A 22,079-nucleotide genomic window follows, 5' to 3' on the forward strand; every position below is an offset into this window, starting at 1 on the left:
TAATCACTGCAATGTTCTCCTGTGCTCCCCTAACCAGGGCCCCTTAGTCCTCAGAGACCTCTTTGAGCCGTCCCCTGAGCACATCTGTTGGGCGAGCAGCATGGCCCTGGATGATTCTGGGATTGCTTTGTGCTGGTCTGGGGGGCAGTACTGACTCCTGGCCCTAGAGTGGACAGGTTGATGCTGATGAAGGGCCAGGGCCCCAGTGGCTGCTGTGCTGGCACAATGGCCTCACGTAAGGATGGGTGCACATGGGCACTTACCAAAGGGAAGAGACAGACGGTGGCGCTCTGCTCAGAGTGTGGCCAGAGAGCAGGAGTGCTTCACTGGTGGTTCTGACCAGTTCACGTCTGAGCATACACGTCCCCTGTCTGTGCAGTGAGGGGAGCGCTGATCCTGAGGGCGCTCTGGGGGAGGTGAGGGTCTGCACAGCGGCCAGAGCTTTGTTTCCAACTTTGATTCTTGATTTGTAGTTGGTGTGCCTGGTCGAGTGGCAGTCAATCCCTTGACTGTAGGAGAGCCCGGAATCGCCCCCAAACCAGCTTCTCCCATTGGGCCAACACAGGTACAGAGCGCCACCCCTCCGTGGGGTGCCCGTGGGCAGCACCTCCACACACAGTTGTCTCGGAAGCTACCTGTTACACAGGGTGGTTCTGGTATTTAACAGCTTCTGTGTGCCTTCCAAAGAACATTGTCTGGATTATGTACTTTTGATTTTAAAAACACTTTCCTAATAAAAGACATGAAACTGGGCTTTATGATTGCAAAAATTCCCTTTCATGTATTTTTATATTGTACCCATGTGAAATGCTCACTATCTCGAGAATCTTCGCCCGTTTTCTCACTGCCTCTGTGTCACTGCTTCCTGTAGAGCAGGCCCCTGCCCAGGGACCCCTCAGGGCTGGGGTGACCTCCAGCTGGCCTGTTGTTTCTCATTGACCGTTTTCATCACTTTTGATACAGGAGGAAAAGGCCCGACTTCTGAAAGAGCGGCTAGACCAGGTTTATTCTGTCAATGAACGGCGCTGCTCCCGTGCCCCCATCTACGGCACAGATCTGCTAGAGATTTGTTCCCTGGTCTGCAGAGAATGGATCCCGGGGCTCGGAGCTTCAGATAGCAGGCACGGGAAGGGAACCAGGCCAGCAAGCAGCTACATGTCACCTTCAAAAAGTCAGAAGGACCTGATTCTGACTCTGACTCAACGTCAAGAGTCCCTCCAGGATGTTATCGACAGGTGAGGTGGTTTCACTGCCCTAAAAGTTCTCTGTGGTCACCTGTTTGTCCCTCCCCCATCATCTGGCAACCCCTGATCTTTTACTGTCTCCATAGTTTTGCCTTTTCCAGACGTCACATAGTTGGAGTCACACAGGTAGTCTTCAGATTGGCTTCTTTCACTTGTTAATGTGCATTTAAGGTTTCTCCACATCTTTTCTTGGCTCAGTAGCACATTACTTGTTAGCTGAGTAATACTCCGTTGTCTGGATGGACCACAGTTTCTCTCTCCATTACCTGCTGAGGGACGTTTTGGTTGCTTCCAAGTTTCAGCCAGTATGAACAAAGCTGCTGCAAACATCCTTGTACAGGTTTTTGTGTGGATGTAAGTTTTCAATTTTCTTGGGTAAATATACCAAGGAACATGATTGGTAAGGATTGTGTGGGAAGACCGTGTTTAGTTTTGTAAGAAACAGACTGCCTCCCTAGTGGCTGCACCACCTGCACCCCCTCTAGCAGCGAGAGAGGGTCCTGGTGCTCCTTGTCCTCCCAGCATTGCTGTTGTCAGTGTCTGGAATGTGGCCGCAAAAGCCATCACCAGACCCAGGGTCTTCCAGGCTTTCTTGTGTGTGGGCTTGTAGGAGTTTCCTTGTTGGTCTGGATTCCTTTGAGTCAGTATTTGTGAGGGTGAGGTCTGTGTCTGGACTCATGTCTGCATGTGATGCCTAGTCCAGCACCATTTGTTGACAATTTTTCTGTTGTCTGAGTATCTTTGTGCCTCTGTCACAGATCAGTTGACTGTAAAGAGGCAGGTCTGTGTCTGAGCTTTCCACTCTGTTCCACGGACCTGCCCATCTCGTCTCTCATCAGCACCACTGTCTTGATTGCTGTGACTGTGACTTCATAGTCTGTCTTGGGGTTGGTGGTGCCTGTCCTTAGACTGGTTTCTCCGTGTCATGTGGCTGTTCTGGGTCTTTTGCCTCCATGTAAACTTTAGAACTAGCTAATCAGTATCCGTGAAATGACTGCCTGGGGTTCTGGTGATTGTGTTGAGTCTCTCAATCAAGTTAGGAAGAGCTGGCACCTGACAGCATTGAGTTTATCTTCCCACGGACATGGAACATCTCTCCATCTATCTAGTTCTCTGATTCTGTTCATCAGTGTTTTGGTGATAGGTGGCTTTGGTTTGCTGCAGTTGATAGCCAGTCACAGAAACCCAACTTGAGCTGACTGCCAGAAGAAGGGCTTTTCTGGTGTAGGTGGCATTGGAGGCTGGGATGTGGGCATCAGGTTGGCCACCGTGCAGGCCCCTCCTCCCAACCTCCCTTCCCTCCTGGTGGGTTCAGATTTTCCCCCCCAGACCACCCAGGAGACGGAGCACCCGTGTCCCAAAGTTCCCATCAGAATGGGCCATGAGCCCTGGGGTCTGGGGGTGCCCTGCGCTGGTGTTTCTCCCTGCACGGCACTCCTTGGTCAGGACTATTGGTACCTGTTCCCATGATTGCTGTGACAGGGTGTGGGCCAGCAGGCTTGTCACCTGTGATGACTATCAGAGGTGCTGCCTGGTGGAGACGCTAAAGGGCCATATATGACAAGAGTGCTTTCTGCTTCTCAGGGTGATGTGTGTGATCCCACCGGTGGTGGCCATGCCCCCGTCTTTGTGGGTGTCGCGGCCACCCTCCCTCTATAGCCACAGGATGAGGATCTTCAGGCACCGCCTGCGGGAGCACACGGCACCCTACGCCCAGCAGCTGCAGCAGGTGACAGCCCTGCGCTCACTGCAGTTCCCTGAGCTGAGGCTGGTCCAGTTTGACTCAGGTATGAGAGGAGGCTGTGCGCGCACGCTCACAGGTCACACGGTTTTGGGTTGAGACCTGGGTGTTGTCCCTCCCCAGGAAAGCTGGAAGCCTTAGCGATCTTGCTACAGAAGCTGAGGTCGGAAGGACGTCGCGTACTGATTCTGTCCCAGATGGTTCTCATGTTAGACATTTTAGAGATGTTCCTGAACTTCCATCATCTCACCTATATACGGATTGATGAGAACGCCAACAGCGAGCAGCGGCAGGTAAGGGAGATATCTGCCTCACTCGCCAGAGTCTAGCCTGGCACTCAGTCTGTGTAATTTCAGTGCTGCCGCTGCCCTTCTGAACAGAGGGAGGCACGTACATCTGTGTATGACTCGAGTGAGTCTTTTTAGCTCCATCTTCCAATATTTCTTTTTATTTGGGAAATTTGAGTCAACCCAAGGTCACAGACTCAAATTTGGTGACGTGAACCTCAAAAATGAACGTGCTCCCTCCAAGCACCACCACCCCTCCTGAAGGCTGGTGTGCACAGTTGTTCCCTGTACAAGTGTTAAAAGCCCCAATCCAGCATGGTCCATGTCCAGAGTGGAAGCACGGGAAGTGAGCTGTCTGTCTACGTGCCAGGGGCTGGGCTGAGTCCCGAGCAGTCCACAGCATCTGGGAGCAGGGCTGGCACATGGCAGAATGTCCCCGAGAGCAGACGGCGAGCTGCTGGCTCTGCATCACGCTGCCACATTCTATGCACACAGCACCTCACGCGTTGCACACACCAAGCCGGCCTGGGAGGCAGCTCAGCTCGTCGACAGATTTTCTCAGTAGTGGAGTCACACATTGTATGTAGAACTTCTTAAAGGTGGAGGGTTATGCATCTGCCATGCTCTGTTCTGGTGCTGGATTAATTGCAGAGGAGCGTGTCCAGTGGGGCCCTTCCAGTTGCTGACCCCGAGTGGGCAGAGGAGCCTCTCTTGTTTTTCTGCTCCCCCAACCTTACTCCAGGGGCTTTTGATGTAAAGTGCCCTGGCATTGCCTGGGGGCACATGAAAAAGCACAGATCCCTCCCCAGGAAGACATGTTTTCTTGTGGGGCCTACGAATTGAGCTGACAGCACGAGTCGCCTGGACTGATGGTCGTCTTTTGTGATGATTCAAGCAATGTAAATAGCATGTGGAGCCCGGCCGGGCGTGGCTCAGCTGTTGAGCGTCAACCTAGGATCCAGGAGATCAGGGTTCGATTCCCGGTCAGGGCACATGCCCAGGTTGCGGGCTCGATCAATGACTCTCTTATCATTGGTGTTTCTGTCTCTCTCTCTCTTTCTCCCTTCCTCCCTCTGAAATCAATAAAAATATATTTTAAAAAATAAAATAAATAGCATGTGGAGATCTGAGCCAAGGACACACATGCACAAATGGGCCAGAATCAAGCGCTAGAAATCTGGTGTAATTTGAATGTGGGAACGTGAACCAAACAGTCTTGTGGATAAACATTAGAGGCCTCAGAGGTTCCCACAGTTTCCAGGAGTCTTGATAGAGAGTCTTCTTTCACGGCAGGAACTGATGAGGAGCTTCAACAGAGACAGGAGGATTTTCTGTTGCATCCTCTCCACGCGCAGCCGCACGACCGGCGTGAGCCTGGTGGAGGCTGATGCAGTGGTGTTCTACGACCACGACCTGAACCCCGTGCTGGATGCCCAGGCCCAGCAGTGGTGTGACAGAATTGGGAGGCGCAAGGACGTGCATGTGTACAGGTGAGGCCCACGAGCTGGGAATGGGGCTGCGGTGATGCCCTGCGGGTCATTTGAGACGCTTCTGCTGCGTCTTGTTGATCTTCCCTTCAGGCAGCCGTGCACTCCTGCTGTTTTACCTCTTTCTTTATGGGGACATTTGGTTGGCATGTAATCTCGTGTGCTTGAAATTGTGGTGGTGATGTTGCTCACACGGACCTTGCTGACGTCAGTGTGTTGCTGTGCCTCTACTGAGGGAGCACCTGCACCTTAGGAGGGGAGGGTGTTCAGTTGTTTCCACTGTTACCAAGTGTTTGTGTTCTGTTGGCGAGGGGCGTGTTCCACCAGATAGTCTCTGCTCTAGTGACTTAGCTGTCTCTGTGTATCTTGTTTTGTGTGTAGGCTGGTAAGTGGCAATTCCATTGAAGAGAAACTTTTGAAGAATGGAACCAAAGACCTGATCCGAGAAGTGGCTGCTCAGGGAAATGACTACTCCATGGCGTTCCTGACACAGGTACCCTCATCTGTCGGGTTAGTGGATGTCAGTGAGGAATCTGACGGTTCTCCTGGCATCGAGCTCCCAGTGCAGGTCAGGCATGAAACCAGCTCCTGTTCCTGGGGAGTGACTTGAGTTTCTGTGTTCAGCGGACCATCCAGGAGCTGTTTGAGGTGTACTCGCCCATGGACGACACTGGATTCCCAGTGAAAGCTGAGGAGTTTGTGGTCCTTTCTCAGGAGCCTTCTGTCACAGAAACCATTGCACCCAAAATAGCACGACCTTTCATAGAGGTAAGGACAACAGAGCCTGCCCACAGTCCCGGTGAGGAGCCACCCGCTTGGGCTCCAACCCCATCTGCTCTCAGACTCCGCAGGTGCCTCCTGATCCTTTTCTGCTCTTTCAAACCCTTAAGTTAAAACCTAAACATCTGTCAGAGCAATCTGATCCAAGCACGTAATTCCTCAGGCCCTGAAGAGCATCGAGTACCTGGAGGGAGATACACAGGAGCTGGCGGGGGAGGCCATGCCAGGGTCATTGGACTCTAGCGGCTCACAGGACCAGGAGCCCTCGCAGCTGGAGGAGTTGGCTGACTTCATGGAACAGGTTTGGGCATTTTCTCCTCTCCAGCTTAATTTTTTCTTTACAAGTCACTGTCTTAAAAATGTGTTTCTTGCATAAAATATTTTCTGTTCACATTGTCAAAAACAATCACTTTTTTGATTCAAGTGTTGGTGGGGGTTGTAAGGAACTTAACCTAGTTTAACCTGCAGTTAACTGTATCCAAACAATATTTTTGAAACAGCTAACCCCAATTGAAAAGTATGCTTTGAATTACCTGGAATTATTCCATACTTCCATCGATCATGAAAAAGAGAGGCATAGTGAGGTAAGGATCATCTCAACACGTGAGACACTCAGGTTCTTTGGTGTTAAATTTGGTTTGGAGGAAAAGTGACTCACCTAGAATCAAAGGCATGGAAACCGAACCCACCAGTGCAGATACTGATTGACAGTGAAGTCTTGGGAGACTCTGTGTTGGCAATTCTAAGTGTATTAATGCTACGGGTGCTTGATAGAGGTTCCACACTGGGCACAAAAGAAGTAACCACAGTACAGAGGGGAGAGAGTCCTTTATCTGAGTGTGAGACAGGGTGGGAGTAGAGGGGCAGGTGCGTCCCAGGTGGGATGGTGCTAGAAGCTGGTCAAGCCTGTGGTCTCCCGCAGGATGCCGTGCTGACTGCGGTGAGTGCCTGGGAGGCCCAGAACCTGCGAGCACTGCGAGAGGAGGAGGCCAGGGCGCTGCAGGAGCAGGAGCAGGAGCAGCTGCTCACTTACAGCAGAGAGGATGCCTACAATGCGGTATGCACCCCACATCATCCGCTGCAGCACTGGACTCGTGCTCTCTGAGAACCATTGCACGGTTTTCCGGTCACATGTTGCTTTTCCCCTAGTGGTATAATTAGTGAAGCCCCTTGCACTTACCTGAAGAGTTACGGAGGCGGCTTGCAGCTTGAGACTGTCCAGTTGAAAGCTCCCCTGTCTCCCACAGGAATACACCTGCGAAGGTGCAGATGGGCAGACAGAAGTCATGCCGGTGAGTGCCCCGTCCCTGGGGGTCTGCCTCCCTCCCAAGTCCCACAGCTCACGCCCTCCCTTCTCCCTGCAGCTCTGGACCCCGCCCACACCACCCCAGGACGACAATGACGTCTACATTGACGCGGTCCTGTGTCTTATGTATGAGACCACTCCTGTCCCTGAGTCTAAGCTACCCCCTGTGTATGTGAGAAAAGAGCGCCGGCGCCACAGGACAGACCCCTCAGGTGTGCACCATTGGCCGCACTCGCATGTCACTCTGCTCTGTGTTCCCAAGCAGGGAGGAGCCCTGGCATGCACAGCCCCAGCTAGCAGTGAAAGCAGGCGTGGGTTTGTCTGCCAAGGGCTCCCAGGCTCCTGGGTGAGGGTCTCCTGGTTGGCCCTTGTCCCTCTCCTTGGCTCACAAGGTGAGCGGGTGCTCTGGCACTACTGTGCTGACCGGCCTCTCCCTCCAGCCGCGGGCAGGAAGAAGAAGCAGCGGCATGGGGAGGCGGTTGTCCCCCCGCGGTCCCTGTTTGACCGTGCAACCCCAGGCCTGAAGATGCGGCGGGAGGGGAAGGAGCAGAAGAAGAACCTCCTGCTGAAGCAGCAGACGCAGTTTGCCAAGCCTCTGCCCACTTTCGCCAAACCGGCGGCCGAGTCGGGTCCTGACAACCCCGAGTGGCTCATCAGTGAGGACTGGGCGCTGCTGCAGGTGAGCCTTGATCCCGTGGGTTCCCTTCCCATGTCTGTCCCCGTCATTCCCACTACTACAGATGGCAGGAAAACATGATTGACGCTCAGCGTGTTGACCTTGTCCTGACCTTGGTCCTGTAGGCCGTGAAGCAGCTGCTGGAGCTGCCTCTGAACCTCACGATTGTGTCCCCGGCCCACACTCCCAACTGGGACCTCGTCAGCGACGTCGTCAACTCCTGCAGCCGCATCTACCGTTCTTCTAAGCAGTGCCGCAGCCGCTATGAGAGCGTGCTCATCCCGAGGGAGGAGGGGAAGGTGAGCGCCCAGGGGACCATCCTCACGCAGGGGCGCTCGCTGGAGGGTTCAGTGGTGTCCTGGCAGGGGACTCGAGGTGGGGCTGCCACGGTCATGTTTGGTGCAGGCTGGGGTCCATACGGAGCACCTGCTCCTGATTCCAGGATCACTGGGTCCTTGGTGTCTGTCACCAGGAAGCCCCAACCCCAGGGTCACTGTCTGACCAGCCATTTTGTTTCAGAGCAAGAACAACCGTCCTCTGCGCACAGGCCAGATTTACGCCCAGGATGAGAATGCCACCCACACTCAGCTGTACACCAGCCACTTCGACCTGATGAAGATGACGGCCGGGAAGAGGAGTCCCCCCATCAAGCCTCTGTAGGCCACGTCCTCCTGCACCTCAGCCAAGCCTGGGCCATGGCGGGAGGCTTGTCTCCTTTTTCTTTCATTTTGTAACTTTTGTCTCCATTCTGTGCTGTAGGCTTGGCATGAACCCCTTCCAGAAAAACCCCAAGCATGCATCCGTGTTGGCAGAAAGGTATTCTGTTTGTGACACGCTTTCACTCATTGAAATGATTCTATTCCAGTGTTCTCTCAACTGCACTCGATAAGCTTATCAAATTGTTGTGTGCAAATGGTATATCCCGGCATCAGCTGGGGGTGGTGGAGTGGCTGAGCCAGGCGCAGCAGGGGCTCCTGTCCAGGAAGGGCTCTTGTTCACACAGGGAGGGTGCAGAGGGTGTGAGGGTGTTGTCCTGCCTGCCTCTCGTGGAGGGCACACCGGCGGGCGAGAGGGGCTCTCCCCTCTCCTCCTCACCTCCATTCTGGCAAACATTTTGTGGGCTCTTCTGTGAAAACATACCCAGTTTGGGGGTGAGTGTACTTGCTTGGAATCCAGGAAGTCAGTGGGTGGCAAGTGTGGGGGAGGGTGCAGGAGTCCCGGAAGCAGGGGTTCCATGATGAAGAGACCTGTGGGGACCTGCAGCCCTGGGGCTTGCTGGTCCAGCTCTGTGCCTGGGGTGGGGGAGCAGTGTTCATGCACTGGGATCCTATAGCACCTGTTCTCAGGCCTGGGAGAGAACAGAGCTGTGGGCTGGGACACTTTCTCCTTCCCAGGCTGACCCACCCAGCGCCCCTCAACTTTGGGATGAATTGGAGCTGCCTCCAGCACCTGGCAGCTTTGGCAACTAGAGCTGTGGGTTTCGAGAATATTTGTCTACTTCAGAAGTTGCCAGTTTATTTTTAACTTCTTTTTCTATCTTTAGTGGAATCAACTATGACAAGCCCCTGCCTCCTATCCAGGTGGCTTCTCTTCGCGCAGAGCGAATCGCCAAAGAGAAGAAGGTATGCGGCCAGGGTGGGCCTGGGCCTGGGCCTAGGCCTGGGCCTAGGCCTAGCAGGGCAGCTGCCATCAGGCAGCTGAGGCCCTAGCTGCTCCATGCTCCTTTCCTTCCTGCCCTACAGGCACTGGCTGATCAGCAGAAGGCACAGCAGCCACCTGTGGCTCAGCCCCCGCCACCCCCACCACAGCCACAGCCCCCACCACCCCAGCAGCCGCCACCACCTCTGCCCCAGCCCCCAGCAGCAGGCAGCCAGCAGCCCGCAGGACCACCCACCGTGCAGCCCCCAGCCCAGACACAGCCTCCAGCACAGCCTGTGCAGCCCCCACCGAAGGCACCGCCTGCGATCACTACGGTGGGCAATGCCGCCGTGCTGGTGAGCAGGCCCTCCCGCCCTCCAGCTCCATTGAGGTTCTCGCAGCCTCTAGAGCAGCAGACCTTGCTGTCGGGGGAGGTTTGGAGGCCCAGCCTTTCCCAGAGTGGGGGGCCTTCCACACACCACCGGCTCTGTTCTCCAGGCTTTTGCAGTTGGTGAGAGTTCAGCGTGATGTGGGGTGGAGGCAGCTCTTTTGGTGCAGGTGCCTGGGAAGTTTGGAATTAGATAGGATTTGTGAACCGTAACTGAAGAAGTCGCCCCTTTCTCCCCACAAACTGGCAGAATAGATACCATTTCCCAGTTTGCAAACTTCCCTCCTTCTGACACCGTGAGTGTACTTGCTCATGCACACGCAGGTCTTCATCGCCTGTCTGGTAAAATGCACAAAAAGGGAAAGAAAGGCAGACTGGTGATCTCACGCTCCCTGCGCTGTCACCGTCACACCCTGGTGTGTGCCCTCGCTGTGGGTGCCCATGTTGCCCACTCTGAGGTCACACATGGGAAGGACCCCGGGGACTGGGTGGGAGGCTCAGCTGCTTGATACTGTCAGGCATCATAGACCAACCCCTTTATTTTAACTGTCTTTGCTGTAGTGGAATTTCCTTGGGCACTTGAGCAGCTTTTTCCTCCTTCATTCAGGAAATGCACTCACTAAGCACCGCTCCCGGGGAGTTGGTCCTGTGGGGCAGGCAGCCCAGCCAGGCAGGACCCCAGGGAGAACAGCAGTGGGTGCTCAGGATGGGGCTGTGGCCTGAGTGGCAGGATTCAGTCAGAAGAGAATGGAAACCAGCGAGCACAGAGGCCCCGAGCTTGGCAGCTGTGGGGTCAGAAGAGTCAGTGTGGCTGGAGCACCATTCACTGAGGGATGGACACCACAGTGTGCAAGGAGTTGGGGCTGGGGCTGGAGTCAGCCTGTGTGGCCAGTAACCATGGTCAGGAGTTAGGATTTGATGCTGGTAAAATGGAAGCTTTTCGGGGGTTTACAGTGTATGTGTGCGTGAGCTTGACCTGATATTCAGATAACTTTTTTTCTTCAGCAGGCGGGAGCCATTAAAACGTCTGTCACAGGGACGAGCATGCCAGCAGGTAAGAAGTCAGATGTGCAGGGGGAGCTCACTCATCTCGCGTGCTCTGTCCTCACAGAGCCCTTTCTCTACAGGCACAGTGAGCGGAAACGTGATAGTGAACACCATTGCGGGCGTCCCTGCTGCCACCTTCCAGTCAATTAACAAGCGCCTTGCATCACCTGTGGCGCCTGGAGCCTTGACGGTGAGTTTTGTCCCTGATCCTGGCATATTCATTAGCAGCCTAACCTCAGACTCTGGGGAAGTGGGTGCAGGAAGTACTGACTTTGCTGAGCTTCGTAAAGTAGCATGGATGTGTGATATTTCAAAAGATAGAGTAACTCATCCAAGAGCTACTTTTTGAGCACCTCTCGCAGACCAGAGCCTCTTCCTGGTGCTGTGGGGATAGAGACAGGACTGAACCACAGCGTGCTTGCGCAGCACTCTCCCCCAGGGCTGCAGCTGGGACGGCTTTCTGAGGGGGCAGAAAGAACAGATAGTGGGGCAGACCCTTTAGACTCGACAGTGGGGTTACTGGGTGTAGATATGAAACAATTATACTTCCTGTTTTAGAGAAATAAAAGAAGCTTAAGAATGTCTGTAAAAACCAGGAAACTATTTTAAAAGAACATGGAGAACTTTGAGAAATGAAAAATAGGGGTAGAAAAAAATCTGAAAGAAGGCAAGAAAGGAAATGAAAAGAAACATTGATGCCGGGTGGGGTAGAAAGCACAGAACATGAAGCTGGCTTTAGACCTAAGCCTGTTAAGTAGTGAAAGGAGTAAGAGGCACAGGAGCGCGCAGTGACTGCACCGAGTGGCCAGCAGGGGCCAGCAGCACTTTAAGGGTATCAGAGGTGGAATTGTGGGGGTTGGTGCACCAGTTTGTTATTGCCCTGGGGCAGCCGGAATGCCTGCTGGCCAGTGTGTATGAGGCAGGAGGCTGCTCTGAGTTTTTGGTGAGGTGAGTTTGCAGAGCTGCTAGCCCTGAGCACGGGAATGAGTTTCCAAGCTGTAGCTTCCATGTCTGGTTGGGGGTAACAGTGAGTGTTAGAACACTGGACTGTGTATTTTGGGAGATAAGTGCTGGTATCCAGAGAGTGGTCCAGTCTCAGCAAGTCTTCTGTGTGAGGACAGAGGGACGTCAGTGTTGCAGAGGGCATGAGGTGCTGTCATCTGAAGCCACTCACTCTCGTGGGGAAGTGACCCGCTCTGTAACTCAGGCATGGGTTTGAATGTGCCAGAGCACCTTCCCCTCCTCACCTCCAGGTATGCTCATGCCCCAGGCTAGGGTCCGTGCCCTTTCCATCTAGCAATGGGGAAAAGCCTTGCAGAATATCGCAGTCACCTGATAGGTCCTCATCTTGCCTTTCCAGACCTCCGGAGGCTCAGCACCTGCCCAGGTAGTCCACAACCAGCCTCGAGCAGTTGGCTCCCCAGCCACTTCTGACCTGGTGTCCCTGGCACCGACGCAGGGTGTTCGTGCAGTCACCTCTGTGACAGCCTCAGCCGTGGTCACTACCAGCCTGACAGCAGTGCAGACCCCAAGCCGGTCTTTGGTGACTCAGGTGTCTCAAGGTAGAGATGGCTTGTTTTCCTGTGGCCCGTCCTACCCTGGAAGGCAGGACTCGGCTTCCATGGGTTGTGGTGGGTTGTGGGGGAGGTAACTGGTGTCCACTAACGAAACAACTTCTCCAGCCACAGGGGTTCAGCTCCCAGGAAAGACCCTCACACCCACACACTTCCAGCTCCTCCGGCAGCAGCAGCAGCAGCCGCCACCGCCACCGCCACCCTCCCAGGCTCAGGTCCCGCAGCTCCAGGGCCAGGCCCAGTCGCCTGCACAGATCAAAGCTGTCAGCAAGCTGACACCGGTGAGCACCTCCTAGGAAACCGTAAGCACACTGTCTGTGGGGTGATGCATAGTTGTGTAGTTCAAAGTGTATTTTGCAGAAACCTACTGCAGTCTGTAGGCAGGAAATGTGTGTGTGTGTGTGTGGTCTTTGGAAACAGCTTTTGTCCACAGCACTCTGGAGACCTGATCCCTGTTCCAAAGGTACCCTCCCATCTGCCTTCTGTGCTCCGTGCTCACGGCGTTGGGGTCCAGAGAGGGCGGAGGCCCCTTGGTCCCATTCCCACCCGGAGGAAATGCAGGCACGGGCAGCGAGACCTGCTGTGTTGCGGCTGCTTCTCGTGCAGCAGAGTCTCTCACTGGTTGGTGTTTGAGTGCGATGCTCCTATTTTGCCAAACTGATGTACATGTAAATGCATTTACTTTTCAAGGAAATACTATATTCCTGCCACAAATGGACAAACACTAGTACTGGATATAGGAAGTAACCAGAAAAATGTGTGATAACAATTCCAGCTAGCTGTCAGGCCTGCCCAGTAAGTACCCAACCCTGGGCCTGTCCCTTCCCGGCTCAGAGGGGACAAATGGGCCTGTCAGTAGGCTGTGGAGGACTTGCTGACACTGCACTGAGGCTTCCTCCAGGCACCAGGACGCGTGCCAGGGAATCAAGTTGCAACCATATAGAACATTTATTTCCTGAGTTGCTCCAGCCACATCTCAAGGGCTTCATGGCCACATGCGGTTGTGGCTACAGCTTGGACAGCTCAGATCTAGGCCGTGCCCCTCTCTATGGGAGGTTCTGCTGCGTGGCGCTGACTTAGTGACTGGGCTCTACAGAGGCAGGCTGTCAAAGCTGATGTCCCGCCCAGGTGCCTCTCTTCTGGCCTTCCTGCTCGCCCCGCTCAGACCCTGGGGCCTCCTGTGCCACTGCTGCCCAGGGAGCCCTGCTCCCACTCCTGCCTGCTGCTTTCACCCTCCCCTCCTCAGTCCAAGTCACTTTCATTTTCAGGATGTGAGATGAGATCTGATAGTCATGAACAACTCACTGGATTTTTTTTTTAAAAAACACACATTTATTTCTTTAAAACATTTTTTTATCTTCATATTTTGACTTAGAGACAAAGTTTTTATTTGTAGGCATTCAGAATAAATAATTGGGAGCTGATGCACATCTTATCACTTTAAAATTTCAAGAGGGACTATGGCCCAGCCAGGCATGGCTCAGCGGTTGAGCGTCGACCTAGGATCCAGGCGATCAGGGTTCAATTCCCGGTCAGGGCACATGCCCAGGTTGCGGGCTGCAGCCGATCAATGACTCTCTCATCATTGATGTTTATATCTCTCTCTCTCCCTCTCCTTCCCTCTCCCTGAAGTCAATAAAGATATATTTTAAAAAAAAAAAAAAAAAAGGGACTATGATTTTAAGACCTTTAAAACGTTTGATGTGCTGTGGATGTGATTTGACTTGTGAGTGATCACAACCTGGAAGTTTTGCTGTGGGTTTACTAATCTGTCAGAATCACCGTTTCTGATTTTTGTCCATGATATGCTGACTTTTAAAAACAGTGGAGAGGCCCTGAAGGGCAGTGTACAACCTGCGCATTAGCAGCCGGTCACTTTGGTGTTTAATGTGTGTAGAACAGTAACTTAAAACCAAGATGTACACATGGGTATAGCTGACGTTGATGAAAAGCTACTTTATTTGGGTTTTAGGAACACCTGATCAAAATGCAGAAGCAGAAACTGCAGCTGCCCCAGCAGGCTCCCCCACCGCAGGCCCCGCCAGGCCCCCCGCCGCCCACTGCACAGGTGCAGGTGCAGCCCCCACCGCCCGCACAGCAGCAGAGCCCCCAGCTTACCACCGTCACAGCCTCGAGGCCCGGAGCCCTGCTCACGGGCACCACTGTGGCCAACCTCCAGGTGGCCCGGCTTGTAAGTTCCCTGATATGTTTGTTTTTCCAAACCACCATCTTTACATTTTAACTGAACTGTTACCACTTGATTGGACGTTAGGTGTTACAGGAGACTTGCAAGTAAAGTAGAAGGCGGGGTCTTTCCCCCAAAAACCTGGGTTCTCCTTGGAGAGGAAGGAAAACAGCTCATGGCGAACATTTAAGTAATTGTACTTCCCGCAATTTAAGCGTCACAGAGCTCGTGACTGAGCGCTTGGGGGAGATGGGACGCAAGCTATATTACAGAGGGCGGGCAGGGTTTATGCTGGGGACAACACATGGCCATGTGGAGGTGTCATGGTGCCACTGGGTGCAGATGCAGGGAGGAGAAGGTGATGCGGGAAGTGGGGGGGAGCAACAAGGCCCCGAAGCCAGGTTCAGGTGTCGCAGTGCTGTGTAGGCTCGAGAGACTCTGGAGAAGGGATAATGTCAGGATGCAGGAACTGTCAGGAAGGTCACTTACATTCAACCAGTGCTGATCCAGACACTTGGGTCAGGCAAGGTGGCCCTGCCTGGGAGACCCCAGCCTGGCACAGGAGACAGTTGACACCACCTGCCCTAGGTGCTGCACCTGCCAACTGATCAGTGCTCACTGACCACTGTGGGGCAGCACGGTGTGTTCTAACATTACCCCACTTTGCAGGTGCAGAACCTGAGGCTGGCAGCTTAGGTAACCTGCCCACATCCTAGCGAGTCACCCACAGCATGCTGGCTCTGCTCTGGGTGTGCTTCACCCAGCTTTAAAGTGGATAAAACCCGCAGAAGCATGTTTGGTTTCACTGTGTTCATGAAAAGTGCAAATTCAGAGAAGAGTGGTCATAGGGCGTGAGGGTCAGGCCGGGGCAGCTCCCCCTGGCCCCAGGGGTTTGAATAATGGAGCTTAAGAAGGTACACATCCTGAAGATGTTTCTGTCACATCCTAAGGAAATCACAGGACCAGGGCAGAGTGCTGAGTGTGCAGCTGGCTGGTCTCAAGACTGTTAGCAGGAACTGAGATCTCCATTACTCAGGAGTGTGCTGAGTAGTTTGTGCAGCATCCACACAGTGGGCAGTAAGCAGCTCAGGAAATGGTGGTTGTGGAAGGAAGAGAAGCAGATGGCAAGATGCCTAACGTCCCATTTCACCTGCTTTCACAGCAGTCCCCGTGGGTGAGAGCAAGGCCTCGCAGGCTTCATAGTCACACGCGGGTGGTTTGGGATTATGGGCAATTTTCATGTCTTTCTACCTTCTAGGTGGTCTTAATTGCTGTACATCTAAAAACAGACCCATTTCTGTTTCCCTTTTTTAAAATGTAACTTAAGAAAGTGCTTGGACTTGGTTTGATACTAAGTTGGTGGACTTCAGGGCAGGTCTCGGGGTGAGCTCCAGGCAGTAGGTCGATGTTTAGCAGGAGGACTCAGAAATGAGAGGTTCTGTAGGGAGCAGGGTGTGATTGAGCTGCTGTCAGGACAGGAGATGTTAAGGCTGTGTGACCAATCAGTTTGCAGGGTCTTGACACACCCGTCCCCTCATTGGTTGGTGACAGGTTGAACAGTGTAGGTCAGCCTTCAATGAGATGTTTGCCTTTGGCTGACTGCCACTCTCCACCCTGTGAACCCTGTCCACGTCACGCCACTTGACCTCTCATGGGGAGATGTTTCCAGATACACGAATTCCTGCATCTCTGAACTCCTCTTCTCTCTGTTTAGACACGGGTCCCCACATCGCAGCTGCAGGCGCAAGGCCAGATGCAGGCGCAGGCGCCCCCGCCAGCTCAGGTAGCCCTGGCGAAGCCTCCAGTGGTGTCCGTGCCCGCGGCCGTGGTCTCCTCGCCAGGTGTCACAACCCTGCCCATGAACGTTGCTGGGATCAGTGTGGCCATCGGGCAGCCACAGAAAACCGCAGGTGCCTGTCCACGTCTGCTGAAGCTGGGAGGGGGCTAACAAGCCTTTTCTGGTGGAAGTGGCCACCAGCCCTGCTGGCTCCTTCACCAGACACCCATTTCAAGAGGGCTGTGCTGCTAATTAGGGGAAATGTGTCAGATGCCTGAGTACAAGTTTGACCCTTGACTTAACCATTAACATTTGGGACTTCCCGTCCCTTTATCTCAGTGATTTTCAACCCATGTGCCACAAGAATTTTTAAAACATGCAACACCTAACTAGTCAGGGGCACAGACCTCTTTTCCCCTTAGATTGTCCAGTAAATAAATGACAACAGCAACACAACAATAGCCGTCTGATGTGAATGAATCAACATTATACCTTTTTTTAAAATCAGATTGGCAAAAATATATTTTTGGGTGTGCCGCAGAATTTAGTACTTAGTTTGTGTGCTGTGAGATGAGAAAGGTTGAAAATCGCTGCTCTGTCTGAATGTCCTAGTGGACCTAGGAGCATCTCGAGTGTGTGTAAGAGATGGGTTTGCTTGTCTCAGTGTCAGGGTATCATTTTCTGTAGCAGTCAGTCAGTCTGAACAACACAGTGACTCAGGGAAATGCAGGAAGCTAGTGTGAACCCTGGTTCAGCGCTTGTGACTCACCCACTTGATCGGTGTTTGCAGGACAGACCGTTGTGGCCCAGCCTGTGCACGTCCAGCAGCTGCTGAAGCTCAAGCAGCAGGCCGTGCAGCAGCAGAAAGCTATCCAGCCGCAGGCTGCCCCAGGCCCCGCCGCTGTCCAGCAGAAGGTACCGGCTCCTGTGTGGGGTGCTTGGGTTGTCCTGTCGTGAGGCTGAGTCGGGCCCTGCCACCAGGCACAGGATGCACTGAGGACAAAAGGGTTCTGCATGGGCCCTGCCTCACTGCCTCGCACCCACACAGGAGACCCCAAGGTCCTGCACTTGGGCTGCACAGAAGACGGCCTCGATGTCAGTGTTACTCCGAGGCCCCGGAGGGAGGGGTGGTTATAAGATGGGGAGTTGTGTTCACTGAGGGCTCATGGAAACAGTGAGGATGTGGGCTGTGGACGGCACGGCTGGTAATGTGCCACAAGTGTTTGGGAAAGCAAGTGTAGCTCATAGTGTTTGACCCTCTGAGCAGCTGGTGCACAGAACAGAGGAGGCAGGCAGGGTCCTTGTCCTGTGTCTGTGCTCGAGGGTGGAGGGAGGGAGATAGTCTGACGTGAAGGAGTGCTGTTGGCATCTTGCTGACCCAGAAGTTTGGAGGAGGCAGCTCTGAACTGATTCAGGCCCCAAAACAAAGTCCTCAGTAGGCTGACATCTGGGGTGTGTGCTGTGCAGGCACTGAGAGGGACACAGCCTTCCCTGGCTCTAACCCTAGGCTGTCTCTCTTTCTTCAGATCACCGCACAGCAGATTGCTGCTCAAGGCCAACCACAGAAGGTCACCTATGCCACCCAGCCAGCCCTTAAAACCCAGTTTCTTACCACACCCATCTCCCAGGCTCAGAAACTGGCTGGGACTCAGCAGGTGCAGACCCAGATCCAGGTGAGCCTGAGCCACTGCTCAGGGTTCCCTGCTTCACTTAGGTTTTGGAACTGGGCATTCCTTACTTCCTGCAAGTGTATCGATGTATTTAAGGTGCCGTCTGAGCTCTGTCCAGGGTATCTTGGTTCTTTCAGTGGTGCACACATCTCAGTGCTGGCCGCTGTGCCCAGGAGGCTGAGCAGGGACAGTTTTATATTTTAAGATACAGTAAACTAGTAAATGCCTTCTGGTTTTAATGTTCATAGAGAGGAGCTTTGTCATTTGTAAGTATGTGTATTTCACATTGTCTCCAGAGTTTTCTTGGACAAGACTTGTTTTCATCCCTGTTCCACGAGTTAGAGACCTGAAGGGGGTTGGGGTCAGGTCACAGCCCCCAGCAGCTGCCACTCGGGGCTGTTCAATGAGCCAGTGCCCCACAGCCCAGAGTACACAGGTGGCAACTGCACAGTGGTGGAACATTTTGTTTGTACAGAGAGAAAGCTCTCAGTGATGACTAAAGGAAAAAATGGTGAAATAACCTCTTTAAAATGTTGGTGCACCTCTTGACTAGAACTGAACTTTGGGGTCGGCCTGAATCACTTCACTGGTGGGGGCCCTCCTGGGAGTCTGCCCAGACTTGAAGGAGGGACTCTCTTGAGATCTCGTGAAATGCTGAAATATTTATTCCATCCTTAATTCTCTCCTATAAACTTGGATCAGTTTTTAGTAAAAGAAAAAACTTTACTATATAAAGTATGTGACCAAAAATAAGTTTGAAGTGACACATGGTTGCAGGTTAGGAAGGTAAGCTAATGGAGCCAGGTGAGCACACTACGAGAACGGCTCTTTTCTTTCATCTGGCCACTGTGGTGGTGTTTTTTAATAATTGAGAAGAAAAGGAATCTGTTTGTGGGTACATTTTTCTGAATTCTGCATTTGCCTTTTTTTGTTTTGTCAAAGGTTGCAAAGCTCCCTCAAGTTGTGCAGCAGCAGACACCTGTGGCTGGCATCCCACAGGTCGCCTCTGCTTCCCAGCAGGTAGGTGCACAGATGGGCAGCCACCTCGGAAGTTTCCACGGGGGCTTTTCAGTAACATTCCTGTTTCCCAGATTGAGGGGGTTCTTGGTTTTATTCCTTAGGAAGTAGAATTTAATTACTAGAGTCACTTCTGGTTTTCATAACACAGGACAATAACAAACTCAGCATCAAATGTACCAAAGGAGTTCATTTCTAGGATCAGTGCTCCAGTCAGTAATGTCAGGTGTGTCCCAGAGGCTGGAGCTGCCACACTTTCATTGCAGGGAAACTAAAGGTATAAACACGGCTGGAACAGCCACAACTCGCCTTCCTTGTAGAGCTTGGCGGGCAGGCTGTGACATTCTATTTGCTGCTACAACACATGTCCGTATGCAAGTGGTGCTTCACACGTTTTTATTCTCAGAATCACACTGGCATGTGGATTTCAAACCAGATACAACTGACCCTTGAACAAGGTGGGGTTTAGGGCGTGTACCATCCAGCAGTTGAAAATCTGTGTATAACTTGTTTGCCCTCCACATAACACCCACTCCCAACCTGTGCCTGTTGACCCTTGCACCATGTGGGTTCGAACTGCGCTGGCCCATTTATGCAGATTCCACGTGTACGTTCAAACCCAGGTGGTTCAGGGGACAGCTGTAGTAGTCAGGGCTGACCGCCACCGTCAGTCCTGCTCCTCAGCCCTTGCCCTCCCGAAGGCATCCAGGTTAGCCTAAAAGCCGCAGTGCTTTAGTGTTCTACTTTTGTTGGGTTAGAAACCAGAGGTCGTATTTCAGTATGTTGGGTAATTTCCACATTTCACAAAAGAATTCATGCTAATTAGGTTTCTTAAACCCCCTACTGGCCCTGAAGAGTGTTGGATTTGTCATGGTGATCACTTGATCTGCATTTTCTAGGTGATGTGTGTTTTCTGTTTTGGCTCAGGCTTCCCCACAGACGGTGACCCTCACCCAGGCGACGGCGGCTGGGCAGCAGGTCCAGATGATCCCCGCAGTGACCGCAACTGCACAGGTGGTCCAGCAGAAACTCATGCAGCAGCAAGTTGTGACGACGGCAGCAGCCCAGCTACAGACCCCTGGTGTCCCCAACCCCGCACAGGTGCCAGCCAGCGCCGACAGCCCAAACCAGCAGCCCAAATTACAAATGCGAGTTCCTGCCGTCCGCTTAAAGACACCCACCAAACCTCCATGCCCCTAGTCAGGAAGGCGTAGGCCTCGGCCCAGCCACCAGGCATTTCACCATCTAGCCAGAACTGTAGGTGTTATTTATTGAACCTCAGGATGGTGTTGTGTGAGGTGTTGGCACCTGCACAGCTGCAGCTGCAGCGAAGCAGTGGAACCACAGTGGTGCTCCCGTGGGCCGCCACCTCCGTGAGACCAACAGGAGACGCGGCAGCGGCAGTTCCTCTGCGTCCTCCGCCCCTCCAGCCTCCTCCAGAGCAGCAGGGCTGGGTTTGAGCCTGTGGGACCCACCAGTGCCCATGTCTGCCCATCTTGGGGCTGCTTGGAATATGTAGTGAGTCATAGTGACTCCTGAAGCCACATGGTCTGTGACAGCAGCCATTGCTTGGTTTTTATATCCAACCGAAAACATCATGGTCCTTCAAGCAGAGAGGCCTCTGAGGTCAGTCATCTCAGATCCAAGACAGCCAGTGGGCTTCTTCCTTCTCCTAAAATGTGACTTGTAACTTTTATAAAGGAATCACTTGGTACTGGTGCCTATCGGAGCATATCCCCAGCTTGTGTGGAGGAATGCAGAGATTGAACTTCCATTCCAAAGGTCAGCCAGTGCGACTTGTTTCTCTGTAGGTGGGACCTTCCAGCCTGCTCCCATCCCAGCACCCCCACGATCCTGGCCCAGCATTGGGAGTGAGTGTGCTGAAGCAGCTCCAGGAGCTTTATGTGTCTTCTTTCTGGATTAGTTGGGGCCCAGAGGATGGGCAGGTGCTGCTGTTGCAGGTGTCACCACTGAGTGCATGGTGTGGGGTCCATTGAGAGCAGAGGTGGCTGTCATCGTTTCCCTTGCTCATGCCCAGCCCAGGTGTCTGCAGAGCTGAGAAACCTGCTCAGCAGGGTGGTCGGCCTATGGCAGACTCTTTCTTATAGACTTGAGACCGCAGACTGCTCTGCCAGGGTCTCGCACGTGAGCAGACACGCTCCATTGTGGTTCTGTGCAAAGCGGTGAACTGTCTGTGCAGTTTCAAGGGGCCCATGGTTGAGGGGCAAAGAGGCAACCCCATGTTTGTACTTTCTATTTTTACTTCGGCAAGGTAATGAGCGACTGCAGTGGACTTGGCTGGCTGATGTCCGCCTACCTGGCAGTGTTCACCAGCACAGGGTGCACGTCCGAGGACACCCTCTCCACTCCATTCTTCTGCTCCTCTGACTCACTGGGTCCCAGTTGGGTTCTGTTAGGTCTGCGTGTGCTAAGGATGATTTGCAGCACTGAGATTTTTAATTTTATTTTTATTTACTCCCCTCCCCAATGTACCACTATAAATGACAGGAAGGACCATCTTCTGTCCTGTAGTGTTGATTTCCATTGGTTTACGTGGACAGTCATATGGCAACTCTTGGAGAAGCCAGTGGGGCAGCTCAATTTTGCGTTGAACATAGGAAAACAGAGGACTGTTAACCAAGCCTGTTGGTTCTGGTTTGGCACAAGCTGGCATGTGGGGCAGCGCTATGAGTGTGCCCTGCCCCTGGTTCCCGGGAGACTGCCTGCTCTCTCTACTCGTGTGCAGAACTACATGCGTTTCAGTCCTGTTTTCTTGGCTTATTTTATCGTGCACCCTGTTTTGTCCCCGCTTAGATGAAATGTCGATGCACTTACTTAGACCGCCCTCAACAGAGCAGCCACAGCCAGTTTCCTACTCACACAGAGCCCAGCAGGGAATGACATTGTGTGCAGCTGCAGCCGCTTAGGTGCAGAGGGCGAGTCTCACCTGGGAAGTGTGCTTGCTTCGGCGACGCCCCGATGCAAAATGTGGGACAGAAGCGTTTTCTTGTACCACCTGGTTTAGTAACCTCAGATGTCACCACTGACCTACTTGTCTTCAGTACCGTTGCTTAGGTAAAAATTCTCCTTCCAAAATAGCCTCAAGGGTTACTTTCCACATTGAAGTTAGTTCAGGAGGCAGTTTCCCAGGCCTCCTCCCGTTACTGCTGCTAGGACCTCACTGCCTGGGAACCAGGCTACTGCCACACACTGAACGACAGGAAGAGCAGGACTGTCCAACCCAAACTGGCCACCACGGGAG

The 22,079-nt window shown here is 53.1% G+C and overlaps 1 protein-coding gene and 1 non-coding gene across 2 annotated transcripts in view; both read left to right on the top strand.

Moving 5' to 3' along the window:
- Window positions 1-20,546, top strand: part of EP400 (E1A binding protein p400) — a 57,929-nt gene extending 37,383 nt beyond the window's left edge. The window contains exons 27-54 of the mRNA XM_087828370.1: window positions 474-565; window positions 964-1,235; window positions 2,829-3,031; window positions 3,109-3,278; window positions 4,566-4,762; window positions 5,141-5,252; window positions 5,384-5,527; window positions 5,703-5,840; window positions 6,040-6,123; window positions 6,462-6,596; window positions 6,787-6,831; window positions 6,904-7,057; window positions 7,286-7,524; window positions 7,647-7,820; window positions 8,041-8,177; window positions 8,281-8,337; window positions 9,065-9,143; window positions 9,264-9,515; window positions 10,556-10,601; window positions 10,675-10,784; window positions 11,955-12,156; window positions 12,277-12,449; window positions 14,141-14,359; window positions 16,068-16,263; window positions 16,921-17,045; window positions 17,657-17,803; window positions 18,743-18,820; window positions 19,745-20,546. Of these exons, the coding sequence (XP_087684496.1) occupies window positions 474-565; window positions 964-1,235; window positions 2,829-3,031; window positions 3,109-3,278; window positions 4,566-4,762; window positions 5,141-5,252; window positions 5,384-5,527; window positions 5,703-5,840; window positions 6,040-6,123; window positions 6,462-6,596; window positions 6,787-6,831; window positions 6,904-7,057; window positions 7,286-7,524; window positions 7,647-7,820; window positions 8,041-8,177; window positions 8,281-8,337; window positions 9,065-9,143; window positions 9,264-9,515; window positions 10,556-10,601; window positions 10,675-10,784; window positions 11,955-12,156; window positions 12,277-12,449; window positions 14,141-14,359; window positions 16,068-16,263; window positions 16,921-17,045; window positions 17,657-17,803; window positions 18,743-18,820; window positions 19,745-20,017 (4,253 nt within the window). The 3' untranslated portion in view covers window positions 20,018-20,546. The remainder of the gene's footprint in view (window positions 1-473; window positions 566-963; window positions 1,236-2,828; window positions 3,032-3,108; window positions 3,279-4,565; window positions 4,763-5,140; window positions 5,253-5,383; window positions 5,528-5,702; window positions 5,841-6,039; window positions 6,124-6,461; window positions 6,597-6,786; window positions 6,832-6,903; window positions 7,058-7,285; window positions 7,525-7,646; window positions 7,821-8,040; window positions 8,178-8,280; window positions 8,338-9,064; window positions 9,144-9,263; window positions 9,516-10,555; window positions 10,602-10,674; window positions 10,785-11,954; window positions 12,157-12,276; window positions 12,450-14,140; window positions 14,360-16,067; window positions 16,264-16,920; window positions 17,046-17,656; window positions 17,804-18,742; window positions 18,821-19,744) is intronic.
- On the top strand, window positions 3,995-4,124 carry LOC148090821 (small nucleolar RNA SNORA49). Its single transcript, XR_015716265.1, has one exon. It is a non-coding gene; the product is annotated as a small nucleolar RNA SNORA49 (small nucleolar RNA).
- Window positions 20,547-22,079: the final 1,533 nt, after the last annotated feature.

The sequence above is a fragment of the Miniopterus natalensis genome, chromosome 20, assembly GCF_054644295.1.
Source record: "Miniopterus natalensis isolate mMinNat1 chromosome 20, mMinNat1.hap1, whole genome shotgun sequence".
Taxonomy (NCBI): domain Eukaryota; kingdom Metazoa; phylum Chordata; class Mammalia; order Chiroptera; family Miniopteridae; genus Miniopterus; species Miniopterus natalensis.